The 12,834-nt window shown below is 32.7% G+C and overlaps 1 protein-coding gene across 6 annotated transcripts; it reads left to right on the top strand.

Moving 5' to 3' along the window:
* The first annotated feature begins 2,643 nt into the window (after positions 1 to 2,643).
* On the top strand, positions 2,644 to 10,123 carry LOC131167690 (myb family transcription factor PHL5). 6 transcript variants are annotated; one of them, XM_058126532.1, is made up of 9 exons: positions 2,649 to 2,938; positions 3,019 to 3,257; positions 4,447 to 4,938; positions 5,113 to 5,302; positions 5,392 to 5,468; positions 5,555 to 5,594; positions 8,157 to 8,211; positions 8,375 to 8,444; positions 9,713 to 10,123. In XM_058126532.1, exons 3-9 carry the CDS (start codon positions 4,456 to 4,458, stop codon positions 9,920 to 9,922), a joined length of 1,125 nt encoding a protein of 374 aa, XP_057982515.1. In that variant the 5' UTR covers positions 2,649 to 2,938; positions 3,019 to 3,257; positions 4,447 to 4,455; the 3' UTR covers positions 9,923 to 10,123. The 6 variants fall into 6 exon arrangements, with proteins under 6 accessions (XP_057982514.1, XP_057982510.1, XP_057982515.1 ...); XM_058126531.1 differs by having other exon boundaries at positions 2,644 to 3,257; XM_058126529.1 differs by having other exon boundaries at positions 2,723 to 2,938; positions 3,025 to 4,938.
* Positions 10,124 to 12,834: the final 2,711 nt, after the last annotated feature.

Genomic DNA, 12,834 nt, shown 5'->3' with positions numbered 1-12,834 from the left:
TAGGTTTAATACAAGTCAGCCTAGACCCGGCCCTTTTATTAAACGAATTAGATGGGTTCAGATTGGATCACCTATTTTAAAAAAATGAATGAGTTTTTTTTTTTTAAATGTCATTTTATGTGATATGTTTTAAAAAATTTAAAAATAAATAAATTGTATTTTTTAAACATGTGACCCATTCATGACCCATTTATTAAATGAGTGGGTTTGAGTTTACATAATAGTCACTCATTAATAAACAGGTCAATCCGAATTCATTTAACCCCGACCCGTTTATGACCTATCCGAACCCAACCTGCTAACCCTCTCTCTCTCTCTCTCTCTCTCTCTCTCTCTCTCTCTCTCTCTCTCTCTCTCTCTCTCTCTCTCTCTCTCTCTCTCTCTCTCACTCATTTGACTCCCAACTTGGCATAGGAAGGACATGAAAAGGTCCAACTTGTCTTACAAATTGGCATCCAATTGTTCTCCTTCTATAATTTATTCCCATCTTTAGGTGAACGACAAATGCTTGGAATGTTTGGCTTGATATATGCATTCTTCCTTCCTTTATTTCTAGACCACTAAATGTACAATGTCATTTTTTAGGGGAATTGTTCCTCCATGAAGTTGGGAAATGCCATTTGGCAGCATATCAAGAAGAAAATGAAAAAGAAATAAACAAAATATGCAATGAATGAGTGAAATAAAAAATTTCTTTGACCCGCGCAATCGAATGTTGATTTTTTTTTAATAAAATTTTAACCATATTTGAATAATTTTTTGTTTAATAACATTCAATATTGTGATGAAATAGAAAAAGAAGATTCGTTTCTATATTGTTTTTTTTCCCCTCTAACAAAGTCCTTAATCGAAATAGAATCTTAAATAATAATAATAATAATAATAATAATAATAATAAATATAAGAAGTGGTACAAAGGTTAGGTTTAATTTGGGTTTTATTGATTATATATATATTCCAATTATAAATAAATGGATCGACTCTTACAATTCAAATTTTGTTTGCAAGATACTTGAACAAAAAACTTGAAAAAAAAAAAAAAAAGGTTCAATATTTATGAATTGTCTTGTAAGAAAAAAAAAAGTAAAAAAAAAAATGTAGTTAGAATGAGTTTTATTTCAATGATGGCTTAACACTTCACGTGATTTTTTAAGAACAATTTTTCAGAGTAGTCTATAAATCATCCTTCAAGAGCCAAATTGGATGATTACTTGTTTTTGCTGCAAAAATATAATAGAATATAATGAAATTGCTTAAGGATTGCTTCGTATTACTGTTAAAATTATGAAAATGAAAAATAAAAATATCTATAATTTTTTTTAAATATAAAATAACAATAGCTCATTACAAAATATTTTTACTATTTTTAATTGTCATAGAGTAGATTGTTGTTGCAAAGTGAATTTTAAAAATATAACAATTAAGTAACATAATTATAATAATTTTTATTTTTATTATAGTACTTTTTAGTTTGTATTATTTTACATTTTATCATCTAAATAGTAATTTTTAAAAATATTATAAATTTTAAAGATTAAAATGAATATTTCTAATTAATTTTTTTATTTGAAGAATATTAACCAAACATAATTTTTGGTATTTATTTTTTGCTTCTAATTTTTATTTTCATAATTTTTGACAATAATAATAATAATCTTGAGGTTTCATAATTATAATAATTTTTATTTTTATTATAGTATTTTGTATTATTTTACATTTTATCATCAAAATTATAATTTTTAAAAATATTATTTATTTTAAAGATTAAAATGAATATTTATAATTAATTTTTTTATTTGAAAAATATTAACCAAACATAATTTTTGGTATTTAATTTTTGCTTCTAATTTTTATTTTCATAATTTTTTATAATAATACTAATAACCTTGAGGTTTTAAATTGTCATAAAATTCAAATACGTACTAAGGATAAAATGATATTAAATAGAGGAATGGTCGCTCACATCCCTTAATAGGGATTAGGGTTGACAAAGGGGGGAAAGGTGCGGGAGGCAATTCGGTATAACATATATAAGTCAACTGTAGTGTAATATTTTGGTATATAAGGGTAATTTGGAAATTTTACATAAACATAATATACATATTTTTTAGTGGATTGCTGAAATTATAATATTTGTTTGATAAGATAATAGAAATTAGAATAGTTCTATAATTATCGTACTTTTTTTTATTTTTATTTCTCTATTTGCTTTGTTGTGTGTGTGAAACTTTAAAGCATACTTTGCCGATACAAGAATTAACTACTCTCGTTTTTTTTTTTACTATGAAAATATTTTTAAAATTTTTATTATTTTTTTTCTTATTCCAAAGAATAACTATTCTATAGGCTTAACCTACTTATATTTTTTAACTATCTTATTTCTCTTATATTAAAATACTCAAACTCGAGACGTCTACAAAAATCTCATTCTTTAATCACTAGGTGAGGCGCCCTTTGAAACTTGAAAGATATTAAGACAAAATATCAAGGAATCCATGCCTTCATATTTGATTATTGAGAAAAGTAAAAAGAAAAACAAAAAACAAAATTTGATTTTATACTACTTAGTTTTCTTTAATTTTTAATTATATAAAATAAACTTTATTTTTAATAAAATGATTCCTCTTTCCAATTATCTAAATTAGGGTTGTAACTCAGTCAACTTGTTTTCTAATTTCATTCGTTTAAATGATCGAGTTCGAGTTCTAGTAATCGACTATTTTACAGATTGGTTTGACTCAAGCATACTTCCGAATCCAAGAAACCCCTTTCCCTCATTTTCCCTCCATTCCCTCCTTCCTCCAAAATGCCCGGCACAGTGAAAGATAATCCAGAAATGAAAGTGTCTCCACTATGGAGGTTGGTGGAGGAATTGGACCTTGTCACGGAACAGGGTTCCGGCATCGGGTGACTGTGCTTTCGTGCAGTTGCGGTCTCCGTCAGTCTCCACAAACCTCCTAACTTGTCTCCTTTCCCCATTTTCATCTCATCATCTCAGCTTTGATTTCAATTTTCAAGATGCAGGATTGCAGATCGTTCCCGAAATTAAAAGTGGGCGGTGGGGAACGATGCGATTCAAAGCTAGATCGTTTTTTCGACCAGCGTGGGGGACCAAAGTCACCCCTTATTTATTCGTTTTCCAATTGTGATCATCAAGAGGCCCTAAACCCCACAAAGCCATTCATCTTTTCTTCCCCGAATCTCTGCAGCCAACGCGTGGGATTTATGCATTCCTTCTGATATCGACATTTTTATAGGCAAGCAACAAGTGCGATTATCGTTTTTTGACCCATAGTAAAAATTTATAAATCTATGTGTGTGTGTGTGTGTGTGTGTGTGTACACTTGTTCGTTCCTTTCCTGGTCAGGTTTTTCTTTATTTTACCCCAACCGCCTCACTCCAAAGAAAAGAAAAGAAAAAAAATGTGGATCATTGTTTGAGAGTTCACTTTTTCGGTGGTGGAATGGGTAAATCTTTCCAACTCTTGAATTTTTCGAAAACGTTTTCGAATCTGACGTTGAATTTAGTGTGTTTTCAGGATACCCACATGATTTTTTCTCAACTTTGAGGGAAAGGAGGAAGACCCATAGCCTTTTTCTTTTTGGGAATGAAGATATGTTGCTTTATTTCGCCTATTTTTTTTTTTATTTGTTTTTTTAAAAATTATTATGGTATGTACCTAACCTGGAATTCGTCCACATTCATCGTAGAATGACGATTTTTGCTGTGAATTAGTTCTGTTATCAGGCATTAAACTACTAAGCTATAGTTTCTGATACCAGTGTTGTCCAAATTCTGAAGATATATTAGATTATGTTTTTCTCTTTTGAAGTTGTACTTTTTTGTGTCTTTTATCCATGTTAGTAATTTTTTTCCTTTGGTTGGGTGCCCACCAAACATTTCCATTTCCATTTCCATCTTGATATAAAGGACAAAATCATATCAACTGTTTTTTTGCATTAAAATGTTGGAAAGACTTGTCTTTTCATAAATTTCATAGGCTTTGGTATCGAAACGTTTTCATCCCGTCCTTCATAGGAATAATTAAAAGGCCTGCCTAGGATTTTATGAATTCATATTCATATCTTATTTCTGAAGTTTTAGAGAATATAAGATAGAATTTTGTGAGAAACTTTTGAATTCAGGATTGCTATTCTTTCTATCCTAGCATATTCCTTAACATTATTTTGCGTTCATTTTGCGTGTATTGAACTTCTTTTGAGGAATTCAAACCAGAATGGAGTTTATGCATCAATCAAGAAAAAATTGGATGTAAGTTTTAGTTGCAGCTCTTGTTTGGACATTTGGACTACAGTTTTGATCTTATTGTAAATGAACTCTGAGAAGATTGATCTTCAAGAGCAAGTTCAGCAAAACCATGGATTGATTACTGAGTATTCTTGCGACTCTGTTAATTGCTCTTCCCCATTTTTCGGTGCCCAACAGCATTGGAGCATGGGAATTTGCACGCAGGCCATGGATGGTGGCTTTCAATATCAAAATTTTGAGACTACTAATCTATCCAGCCCCAAAATGAGTTGTTTGGAATCACCAGTTTCTGCTTTTTATGCAACTGAACACTTTATGGATCTTCCACAGTATGAGTACCAGTTTGGTAATCCTCCTTCAGAACTGTCCAAGAATTATGATCCCAAAATCCCGTCATACCAACCTTCTGGGGAAAGCTTTTTCATTGATTCACCCCAGCTAGATGGCCCAAATTTCCAGTCCAGAGACACCCAGCAATCAATTGCAAGATCCAACAGCTCCAGCCAGCAGTACTATAGTTCTGGAAAATCCTATAAAGTTCCATGCAGCAATCTTCAAGGGAATAAGCATGCTCTGGACTTGCAAAGTCATTTGTTGGATGATTTTGAATCTTCGGACAGGAGGCAATCTACAATTTATATAGATCAAGATCAAGATCAAGATCTTAGAGTTAAGTACTCTGACATTTGAATGGTTGTTTAATTATTTATTCATGTATGTTTGTGTTGTTATTGTTGTTTCTCTGCATTAATTAACCTGTTATACTTTCTTCTCGTGAAGAACATGGTCCTGTACATTGCTACTCATATCTTTTTGGTTGTTTGTTTTGTTTTTCTTATACAGGTCAGTCACAATTTGTACAGTTCTTCATATGCACAGGTGAGGCAGTCTACTAGACCCTCTGGGTTGTCCATTGTTCCTGGGAGCTCTGTTTCTTCTGGAGCAGTTTTCCCAACTAAGACACGCATTAGATGGACACAAGATCTTCATGAGCGGTTTGTCAAGTGTGTCAATTGCCTTGGTGGTGCGGAGAGTAAGTAATTCAAAATAAAATTTTCTCAATCATGGAAAGAACTGCTTACTAAGTTATTTATTTATTTTTCATTTGTTGAGCAATTACAGAGGCTACGCCAAAGGCAATCCTGAAGTTGATGGAATCAGATGGATTGACTATCTTTCACGTGAAAAGTCATTTGCAGGTACTAATGCCATTCAAGGAATATTAGATGTTTAATTTATTTTTTCTAATTCTTTCCATAGTCTTATCAGTTGATTTATTTTGTAGAAATATCGGATTGCAAAGTACATGCCGGATCCGACAGGAGGTAAATCCTTGTTTTACATCTCTTAAAATTCTTGAAATGATATTACTAAGTGAGTCAGTTACAGTTTCCACAAGAACAGTATCAAAGTGCATGTGCTTTGGGTTTTTCATGGTGCATGCTTGTATGAGTGCTGACATTAAATCGTTATTATGTTGAGTTGTGTGTTCCTTACTGAAGATTTATAAATTCAAATATAATGTGATTACAAACAGTTGATTGAAGCCAGAACTGAATTATGATTTCAATTTCCTATAGATTAAAAGGAATCTTTAATGCTTTCATCTCCATTCAGACACATTCTGAGAAGGGGAAATTTCAATAATAGAATGCCTTTATTTCTTCTAAACACCAAGGTACCAAAAATCTTAGGGCATCAATTCACTTCAAGAAATTATAAGCATGGAAATTATTCTCATTTTACTTGCTTGTTTGGAAGCATGAATGTGGAACCTCTTTCTTGAGTTTTTGATGCACTAATTGGGAGGACTCAAACATCTTTCCAAGAACAATGAAGAACTAACTTGTCATTTCATCTTACATGCCTACGGTTATTTGTCATGAGATCAATGCTATTGCCATTTTCTTGTATCTCCTAATCTTTTTATGTAAAAGTTTATTCATCAATACAAGGAGTTCTCCTAGCATGATAGAGTTGTAAGTTGATCATCCATACTGTGATAGAAACAGGTAGGTTTCATCTTGTGTCCTATGTAGAAAATTACTTCTTATTTGCAATTTGCAATTTGCAATTTGCCACTACATGCTATGTAGGTGACTTTGGATAGCACATGATTTTAAATCATCCCACCACCAACATGAGTCTATTTGAGGTAAGTTTCATATATTAGCACTACAAGGAACACAGTACAAAGGCTAACAAGCCTTACAATCGATCAGTCAACACCGTATCTTATAATCCCTGAACATCTGCTCCTTAGATCCAAAACTGTTTTTTGTACTGTTGCCTCTGTTAAACAGAACATTTTCATCTGGCATGGTATTTCTAGCCTTTTTCCAAGGTATTGATAGATTGTAGATGTCCAAACTAGCTTGCTGATTACATCTGTAGAAGAAATTTCTCCAAAACATACCATTTTGTTGACTTAGTTGATAATTTACTTCACTGATGAACTTGGACTTTGGATGTTGTGATTCCTGTGAAGTCTTGAATTAAATCACTGTTATATTGGTAAAGAACCAACTTGTGCAGTATAGAAACGGCTCTGTCAATTATCTTTTTGAGCTGCATCATCAAAGAATTTGCCACTGACTGGTCTAGATCATGGATTTTTTTAGCTCTTCTGTACAGCCTGGCTCAAAATGCTTGATGCTACAATTTTCCTTCTTGTAGTTTACATTTTTTATTCCTTTCTTAGCAGTTAGCAAGGATCATTCTTCATTCTGTTTTTGATCGTTTCTGCAGAATTGATCTTCATTCTGTTTTTGATCATTTCTGCAGAATTGATCTAACCCCATTACCCCAGCATCTGAGGTCATCCAAATGAAAAAACATCATTGTTTAATTTTTATTTATTTTTTATTTTTTTAACGAAAAAGTATACAATGAGGTCATCCAAATGATCACTTTTTGACATTACTATTTAAATGAATACGGCACAACCACATTTCTTGAAAATCCATACTGGGAGTATACTGGGAAGGTGCAGGGTGCGGTGGGGCCCGCATCCGGTTTTTTTTTTTTTTTTTGTGGGGGGTGGGTTTTGTCCATCCATGCCTGAATCCAGGGTCCACCCACACATTATGTCTTCTCCTGTATGGATTGTTCAGGAAACTTATTATTTCCCAGAAGAATGGTCTCCATTTGACAGATAAGTTTGGTCCTCAGCATAGCTTAGGTCAACAATTACATGAAATATAATAATATTTTTAAAAATAATTCTTTAGTCCTTAACATGTGTTGTTATAGGAAATATTTTGGATGGTCCTGGACTACCAACTATCCTGGTGATTGTCTCCACCCAGTACGAAGTTTCCCCTTGCAAGTATCAAACCCCATCATATAGCCTTAAAAATTTTTGTAATTAGATTTCTACTGCTAAATTCTTAGTTCCCTTTCATGTACTACAAAATAATAATAATAATAATAATTATAATAATAATAATAAAAATATAGTAAATATATCCCTGAGCCAACTGGTTAAAATAGGCTGTATAAAACTTGTAAAGTTATCTTGTAAAAAATTTCTTGCTAGGGGAAGAATTTTCTTGTGAACGTACAGGACATAGTCCTCATATTGTCACTGTTTCTCAGTTGAGTGAGGGGTCAGAGAAGAGATAAGCATGCAGTAAAACACTGTGCTGTGTCTATGCCACTTTTAATTTTGATGGGAAGAAATTTTACAGTGATATGTTTAGCAGCAAATACTATTCTGATCAAAATGTTACATGTCAGAAGATACGTGAACATTTTGTTTAGGTTTGCTTTACTGTTATCATTTTATTGTGCTCAATCATCTCTGTGAAGGTACAATAATTTGATTTAGGAAGTTTATTAGTGGAGTATGACCTTATCCATTTTACTTATTTTTTTGGGCATTGCAGGAAAAACTGAGAAAATAGCTCCTAAGAATGATGCAACACAGCTCAACATCAGAACGTAAACTCTGTCTCTCAACTCTCCACTATTTTAATTCCTACTCATTTTAGAAATCTGGAAACGTCTTCTTTTTCTATAGGCATTCACCTTTCTCTTTTCCTGTTTGTGTAATACACTACTCACTCATATAAGCACTTCTTACGCAACTTAGCTTCTCTGACAGTGGCATGCAAATCACGGAGGCACTGCAACTGCAGCTAGATGTCCAGAGGCGTCTTCATGAACAGTTAGAGGTATGCACATAGATTTACTTCCTTCAATTTAGCTTATGACTTCCTTGAATTTGGCTCATCTCTGGTCAGACAACCAAACTGAGTTCCAACATCCACTTGATGGAGAGACTGCATTATTCCAGGCATTCATATTCTACTCAAAGATTTATGAATTAGAGATTTTATATTAGTTTGGGAACATTCTATTGAAAATAAGATTAATTTGGGGATATTTGCTCATTTCAATAACTTCGGATTATTTTCTAATTTTTGACCGTGTGTAGTTATTTTGTATTTTTAACAGTTTTATCTTGAGTTTCTTAGTTGCGTATAAATATAGGCTTGTGATGTAAGAATAAGCAACCTTTCAATGATTAATTGAGTCTCATGTTCTCTCTCTCGCTCACAGAGAACCTTCATGTCTGGTTCTCTGTTCTTTTTCCTCTTCTTCTTTGCTTTTTCTTTCTATTCTCTCCTCTTCTCCGTTTAGTCTCTCTTTTCTTCCTTTTTACTCTCTCTAATCTGCCTATTTCTCTATCTCTTCTCTTTCTCCGTCATTGTCCTACGTCACTGCCCAAATCTCATTGTGTCTGCATCAAGAAAGAAAGCTTTAGGTTCTACTTCTACCACCTAATGTGTCTCAGTGAACAGCAAAATCCAACTTTTATGCCTTCTTTTTTTTAAGTGCTGCTCCATTCTGTTAGCATTCCTTGTTCATTATCCTGTTTCTGAGTTTCTTCCGCAGATGTTCATTTTTTGCATCATTGTATGTGTACAACTGGTTCCACTGAAAAATGAAGATGAAAATGATCAAGGTTAATACAATTCATCACTTTTTCTAATAGCGAGTGTAAAAACGAGCATGCTGTAGAAGATAAGTTGATCTTCAAGAAAAACCAACATAATGAAGAACATGTGCATGGAAGCATGGGCACCCATTAAAACTCTAATCTAGGCTAATGCAATTCATCACTTTTTTCTAACAGCAAGGATAAATACAACAGCATGCTATAGAAGATAGATTGAACTTAAAGAGAAACCAACATAATAAAAAACATGTGCGTCGAAACATGAACACCCTCTAAAACTCTAATCTAGGAATTGCATTCTACTCAAAATCTCCCCTCTCAAACAATGTGGAGTGGCATCATCATTTGTCTTCCAATGAAAGGGGATGCCAAAAGCTATGGGTGACATCATTACAAGAGCTTTTCAATTCATGGTCTTTAAGCATTGGTTGTGTGTTTCAGATTCCCGACTATAAAACTCATGTTTCCCTTTCTGGGTAGATTCAGCGCAATTTACAACTGCGGATTGAAGAACAAGGAAGGCAGCTAAAGATGATGTTTGAGCAGCAACACAGGAACAAGAGCCCTTCTAAGATTCAGAACTTTGACGATGTTGTGTCTCCAGCTGACCCTTCTACCTGCATAGAAGACGTTCAGGATTCGATTGCAGATGGTTCTGGAAATACCCACTTCCCATCGAAGATAAGTTAGCTAGCTCCAGTAGGGTTAGAGCATGCACTTGGTCTCATCATCCACGAGAGACTACAACTTAGGACACTATTGCATATACCATTTTAGAACTTGTATTTCCATACTAGCTGTTAAACACTATATTGTATAATACTTGGGTCTTATATTCATTCAATGGCACATTAATATGCTCTTTTTATTTATTTATTAATTTTATTGTCATTTTTGTACATATTTGATGTGGAATGCACCTAACAGGGTATGGTAGAGAGCCCTAACAAATGTTTATATTCACCAGCTTTCTTTTCAAATGGAGATGCTAACTTTATCATCAATTCCAAAAGCAAATGTGACAATTGTTCTAGGAGGTAAAAACCAGAGGGTTATTTATATGCACAACTGAAGGGTTAGTGACTTAAGAGTACCTAAAAAAAGGGATTAGCTTTTGCAAAGGTAAGGGGCTTGGCCACCCCAAGTTTCCCAAGATGTCAAAAAAGGTGGGGGGGGGGGAGTGATCAGAATGGCATAGATGACAAGGCATGATCTTTGGATTGAGTTGGGCAGATGTTTATAATTTTAATTGAAACAATGAAAGACATATGCTTACCAATCTTCTTGAGTCGAGTTGTACAATTAGCAACTGCATATAATGTTTTTTTACTGTAATTACAAATTAAAACTATTAAGATGTCTTTTAATAGAATTGAAAGAGATTTGTATAAATGCTGGAGTCGAGGTTTTATAAGCATGATTTTTAATGATCACTTTGGATCAATGATTTTTCTAGATGAAAGAGAAAAAAAAAATAATAAGAAAGTTTATTTTTTTTGCTATATTTTTTCTTATATCAAATATCATTAAAAATGAAAAATTATTAAAAATTAAGAATAATTAAATGGATGTGTAAATTAAAATTTTGTTCATTGATTTGATATATTTTTTATTTTCTTTCTCACTTGATAGCCAAACATGAACAAGTGGAATTCTTCCTTCTTTTTTTTCAATATTTTTGAAGTTCCAAACGGGCCGTTAAGTTGATAACTTTGTGAAAATAGGGTGAAAAAGTTGAAAATTAAAGGGCTCTAATGTTGCAAGTTATGTGAACCCTACTTTTTTATATAAACATTAGCAAATTTAAGGTTTTAAATCTTGAATTTAATGAAAAATTTTGTTGCAAAAAATTTGTAAGTACATGTTCTTAGTTACACTAATTTAAAGTGCAGTGATTGAAATAGATTTTTCTTAAAAGTATAGGGCCTAAGTAAGTATGTCATTCATAATAAAATAAATTATTGTTTTAAGTACTTGTAAATTGGTTTTCTCCAACTTTACTTTTGTTTGAATATCATCGCTCAATTTTTTGCCCAAAACATAAATTAGAATAAAATTTCCCTTGTTAAATGGGCTTCTTATGAGCATGAGTCGGGCGACTAAGTGTTCTAGTGCATAAAGTAGAGTCAAAGAAGTATTAAATACATAGTTAAAAATTTACGACTCGAATCATCCCATGCTACTTTCCAAAATGATCTTAACCTTATATAGAATAAAAAAATTAAAAGATTGTAGTGAACTTGTACTAGGATTGAAAAAGTGTTTGTGGATCATTTTATCATATATTAATTTAACTCTTTTATTATGTTCTAAATTATTTCAATAGTAGACTTTGCACTTATCTATTACAACTTGTCGACTAGAAAGAGATGTGTTTTTTGAGCATTAACAAAATTATAGAGTCTAATTTCTTTTTGAGTTCATTGTTATTTAATAGATGCTTCAAATACTATTGTTAAAGTCGGGAATAAAAATTAGTATACTATAATATTTTATGATAATAATGACGTCGGCGACTTTGATAGTAATCTCAATGGTATTAAGAAGCAAATAGCAAATTTCATGGCTTGTATGATAAAATTATATTGAGAAGGTAGCTTGATAATATTATATTGAGAAGGTAGCTTGATAATTTGACTTAATTATTTGTCTGCTGATTTCTTTTTGAAAAAATTTTAGGCGTTTATATTATATGATTGTTTGATTTAATTGCTAAAAGATTTTTTTTCCCTTAAACTTGAGCAATACAAAGGAATATAAACAATTTCCATCCCGTAGCCTTTTTATGAGGTTTGAACTTCCAACTTGAGAGGCTGACCTCCAACATAGAAATCTCAAACTCTAACGGTTAGGATGTTTGTTTACTAAAATTTGTTAAATGCACAATCTAAATCTAAGACCATGTTTGGGAGTATGAATTTTGAATTTTGGATTTAGATTTGTTTGGATTTGATTTAAAATAAATATGATTTTACTGTCTACTTTTTTCATATATATATAAAATTCAAAACGTAAGCTTCCAAACATAGGATAAGTCTTAAGCTCTATCCCTTTGTTGCAGCAAAAAATTGAACGGCCTTCACGATCCCTGATCACGACCACTTGAAAAGAGATAAATAAGTAAGACTTGAAGGACCCGGGGTGTACTCTGAGGGATCTCTCTGATGCCTAAGTCAGGGATTGACTTGAGAGGTTTTTATGCAACAGTAAAGATGGGTTTAGAATGAGATACCTTAGCCTCTTCTCGGAATCCCCATTTATAGTGATGGAGTTTGATCCGAGGGTGATGTCATTTATTGGCGAATTATGGTGCGAGCGTGAATCGCTCCTGTTATTATAACGTTGGCGTAAATTACTTTGGTCATCATGGCACTGGTGTCAATTGCTCTGACCAAGCAATTGACTTAGGTGGTAACTGCCCTCATCAATGTTGGGCTCTAGTCTCCTCTTGACTTATGGTAGGTGATATATTTGGGGTATATCAGTTGCCCCCCCCTCCCTTTAGTTTCTAATTTTTGAAGCTTGTTTCCAAAGTTTGAAAGTTGTCTTGTCTGGTTTTTTTTTTTGGCGAGCTGTCTCCCTATATTTGGCTTCCCGAGCCA

Source organism: Malania oleifera, chromosome 11 (genome assembly GCF_029873635.1).
Source record: "Malania oleifera isolate guangnan ecotype guangnan chromosome 11, ASM2987363v1, whole genome shotgun sequence".
In the NCBI taxonomy this organism is placed as follows: domain Eukaryota; kingdom Viridiplantae; phylum Streptophyta; class Magnoliopsida; order Santalales; family Ximeniaceae; genus Malania; species Malania oleifera.
Note: the sequence above shows the minus strand (reverse complement) of the source record. Positions and strands in the feature narration are given on the sequence as shown.

What these genes read in the sequence shown, in the direction of transcription:
- LOC131167690 (XM_058126527.1), top strand. Translation starts at nt 4,333, where the DNA reads ATGAACTCTGAGAAGATTGATCTTCAAGAGCAAGTTCAGCAAAACCAT. An exon ending in ATCAAGATCAAGATCTTAGA is followed by an intron (nt 4,939 to 5,112) that starts GTTAAGTACTCT and finishes TTTCTTATACAG; the next exon opens with GTCAGTCACAATTTGTACAG. An exon ending in TTGCCTTGGTGGTGCGGAGA is followed by an intron (nt 5,303 to 5,391) that starts GTAAGTAATTCA and finishes GAGCAATTACAG; the next exon opens with AGGCTACGCCAAAGGCAATC.